This window comes from Photinus pyralis, unplaced genomic scaffold (assembly GCF_008802855.1).
Source record: "Photinus pyralis isolate 1611_PpyrPB1 unplaced genomic scaffold, Ppyr1.3 Ppyr1.4_LG8, whole genome shotgun sequence".
In the NCBI taxonomy this organism is placed as follows: domain Eukaryota; kingdom Metazoa; phylum Arthropoda; class Insecta; order Coleoptera; family Lampyridae; genus Photinus; species Photinus pyralis.
Window position 1 is genome coordinate 12,714,615 of NW_022170819.1, and position 3,361 is coordinate 12,717,975.

The 3,361-nt window shown below is 42.2% G+C and overlaps 1 protein-coding gene across 2 annotated transcripts; it reads left to right on the forward strand.

Annotated features, from left to right (window-relative positions):
- LOC116178381 lies at window positions 1–3,041 on the forward strand. 2 transcript variants are annotated; one of them, XM_031497866.1, is made up of 13 exons: window positions 1–138; window positions 187–415; window positions 468–765; window positions 813–946; window positions 995–1,399; window positions 1,443–1,605; window positions 1,652–1,802; window positions 1,855–2,040; window positions 2,084–2,271; window positions 2,315–2,530; window positions 2,581–2,728; window positions 2,777–2,879; window positions 2,927–3,041. In XM_031497866.1, exons 1-13 carry the CDS (start codon window positions 73–75, stop codon window positions 2,986–2,988), a joined length of 2,349 nt encoding a protein of 782 aa, XP_031353726.1. In that variant the 5' UTR covers window positions 1–72; the 3' UTR covers window positions 2,989–3,041. The 2 variants fall into 2 exon arrangements, with proteins under 2 accessions (XP_031353726.1, XP_031353727.1); XM_031497867.1 differs by having other exon boundaries at window positions 1,446–1,605.
- Window positions 3,042–3,361: the final 320 nt, after the last annotated feature.

Consider the following 3,361-nt stretch of genomic DNA (forward strand, 5'->3'; position numbering starts at 1 on the left):
CAAACGTCACATATTTTTTACTCGACTTTATTTTGAACTTCTTTATTTTTTAATATTTTTTTTAAAAGCGCAATGGGAGAAAGTAGAGTTCAGCTATCGCTGCCTCAAATGGTAGATTTGGCATTAGGATCGCCTGAGGTATGGTGTGCAAAAATGTATTTGCGTTACAGTAACGTTGGAATATAGGTTGGAGTTGTGAATTTCAACATTTTGCACTCTCTCCTTCACGTCTTAATCCAACAAGTAGACCTGCTCGGTTGTAAGGTGGAATTTAAGGGCGATACCAGTGAAAGAGTGCAAACGCTAATAAAAACAACTCCGCAAGCTCCCGCTGTAAGTCTCACCGAGTATATCGTAACACCGGAAAACGAGCAGCACAAAGTTATTTCTAAAAAAGCACGATATAAGAAAGTGGGTAAGGTTACCTTTTATGTAATTTGTTTCGTTTACCAAAAGTTTGCATTAAGAAACGAAAGGTAACAAGGAGGAAGGACTGTTTGAGCAAGACTTACAAGTTGCCGAGCAGAGTAGGGAACCGAAACAACAAACGGAACCGAAACAACAAGCAGACCAAGTTTCTTGGGCAGAATCCGTGCAGACAGTAGTTGTTGTAGAGACTGGGAGCGCAATTTCAACGCCACACACTTCAGTAGCCATATCCAAAGCTAACCTCTCTAATTTGGAGAAGGAATTAAACGATCTAAGAAAAGAAGTGGAAGAACTGAAAGGATTGCCTTCGAGTTTGGGTATAATCGACGCAATACGGTAGAATGAAATAGTAACAGCAATGCGTTAACACTGTAATATTCTAGGTCTAAAGAAACCGATTCTCAGTTAGTAGACATGTTTCAATTTCTGACCATCACGAAACGTATGGATGCTTTTGAAGGGGGTATACATAAACTGGCTGCTGTAGTTGAAGATCTGGCGCGAGAGCGCGCAACAGGTGAAAAACTGATCAAAGAGACTGGCATGATTGATACTTTGTTACTAGGTACCTTGTTCCCGGACCAAGCACTTTTCAATGAAGAAGGGATGTCTCAGTCATCGGGCCAGGAGGGTGGTGTAGGACAGAGTGTAGGTACTGGTGCAAGTGGCAATATAAACGAATGGATGCGATCAGTCGACACACGATTAAAAGCACTCGAAGGGACAACAGATGCCGTGGGTGGTTCACCAGGAAAACTAGGACAAACTGCGACCACAAAAGAAGGAACAACAGAAGGAGTGGGAGGTTCACCAACAAAACTAGGACAAACTCCGACAGCAACAGAAGGAACAACAGAAGCAGTGGGTGGTGCATCCAGAAAACTAGGAGGAACTGCGACAACAAAGGAAGGACAAACCGAAGCAGAGGGTGGTTCACCAAGAAAACTAGGACAAAGCGAAGAAGCTGCAGGTAGATCATAATACACATTTGATGATTCATGATCGGCTTGAAGTAGGTGAAAAACAAGCGGACGATCTTGAGAGCAAGTTCAAAGAGTATGCAGATTACATCAACAGCATGGATAGTTCATTTAACAGTCAAATAGATGCCCTTCAACAACACTTGACCGACCTCGAAAAAGAAATAGGAGAAATTGTGGAAAGAATCAACGCCCAGTACCTTTTACAAGTAACAGTCCCCAATTTAACCACGTGTTTTCAGAATGCCCGCCGGTGACAATACCGTCGAAGGCGACATGGGAGTTCAAGAGATGTATAAAAAAATGCTCGCAATGCAGACGGAAATGGACCACCTTTCTGCAACGGCGGCAACATTGCTAACTGAAAAGGATAACAGACAAACGCATATGGATGTAAGATGAGCGCCTCCGTAACTTTAACTGAGAAACACCTCATCTTCCGTAGGCGCTGCTCGAGCAAATCGAGATGCTGAAGACTGTTAAAGCGAATCGCGAAGACCTAGAGGATGCATTGGCGAACAAAGCGGATGCGTGTGCTGTAAACAAAAAGGTATCGCACGACCAGTTTGATGCCGCTTGTGATGACATGGCACGCAATATTGAGCTGGCACTTGTGAAACTTAGAGAACAGGTACTTCTTCGCGTGAAATAAAAAGACTCATTCACTACTTCAGGAAACCCTGTGGTCCCAAGCCCTGGAGGATATCCAAACCGAAATTGAACATAAATTAGATAAAATGGAGCTGACACCTCTGCGAGATTTTGTACATAACAAATTGAAAATGTTGCAAGATCGACTTAAAGCGTTGGCCGCCCTGAAGCAAGACACCGAAGCTGCCGGAACTAAGAGCAAATTCTTAAGGTGAGATCTGCCCTAACCGCATCGCTCCAATGAACCATTTTAGGAACGTAAATTGCATATCGTGCGATAAAGACGTGGTGATGCGAAGAGAAATGGATCCCACCCAGCTACCGGCACCTGCCGCATTACCGCCCACGAAAAGCATTGGACCGTACTTGGCCTACGAGCTGGATCAACTGCGGAAAGAGCAGAAGTGCGCTCCGTATGGCAGAAACATGAATCATTTTGAAATCGCGTTAAATTCAACAAAGGGGGACAGGTAACGGTATGACCAAGTCTTATTCAAAACTATCCACGAATCATTTTCAGACACCACATCTGTAATCGATATTGCGGAGGAAGTCACACGCTCACCACACCCCAGCAAAGGGTAGCTCGAGTGGGGCACTTCCTTCAACAGTGGGGATCCGAGTCAGCATTCGTCCACGAGGGAGAGGTCCGTGGAATGGATGGACATGTATAGTATTACGTTCCGAAAAACGGCGTTTACCTATTGGCATTACAGATGTACAAGGCGAGGAACGTTCTAGATGTGGGACAGGCAGTAATAGACTCTTCCGTAAATCCTAAGCCTTCCATGCTGATAAGCAGCATCATTTCTAACAGAGGCAAGATGGATCTTTTCAAAATTCTAATCTTAAATTTTTTCCAGCAGTTTCCGATAAGAAGGCGGATGCTTTAATTGAAAACGCAGTGCCTGCATTAAAAACAAAATAACAAGTTATGTAATGCATCAATACCTTGGGACAGTAAATCAATTTCAAGCGCTTTATAAGATAAATTAATTGAGCTTCTCTTGCTATCCTCTCACATTGTGAAAAACGTCGGATACGACCTTATTTTGGTTTAGGGTTTTTGAATTTTGAGCAAACTATCAAATCCAATTCTTAAAAAAATGGAAAAAATATATACCTATAATACAAACGGCTTCAGAATGGACTAGGTGCTGAGATCTTTAAGAAAACGCAGATTCAATTTTCTTTAATAAATTTTATACTTCAATCCATTATAATAAATTATAAGTTCCACGATTTTTCTTAAAGATATACCTACAGCACTTCATTTTTTACATAAATAAATGAATATCATT

Coding starts and splice junctions, on each gene's coding strand:
- LOC116178381 (XM_031497866.1), top strand. CDS start 73: ATGGGAGAAAGTAGAGTTCAGCTATCGCTGCCTCAAATGGTAGATTTG. Junction 416..467: donor AGCACGATATAAGAAAGTGG/GTAAGGTTACCT, acceptor GTTTGCATTAAG/AAACGAAAGGTAACAAGGAG. Junction 1,400..1,442: donor ACAAAGCGAAGAAGCTGCAG/GTAGATCATAAT, acceptor ATCGGCTTGAAG/TAGGTGAAAAACAAGCGGAC.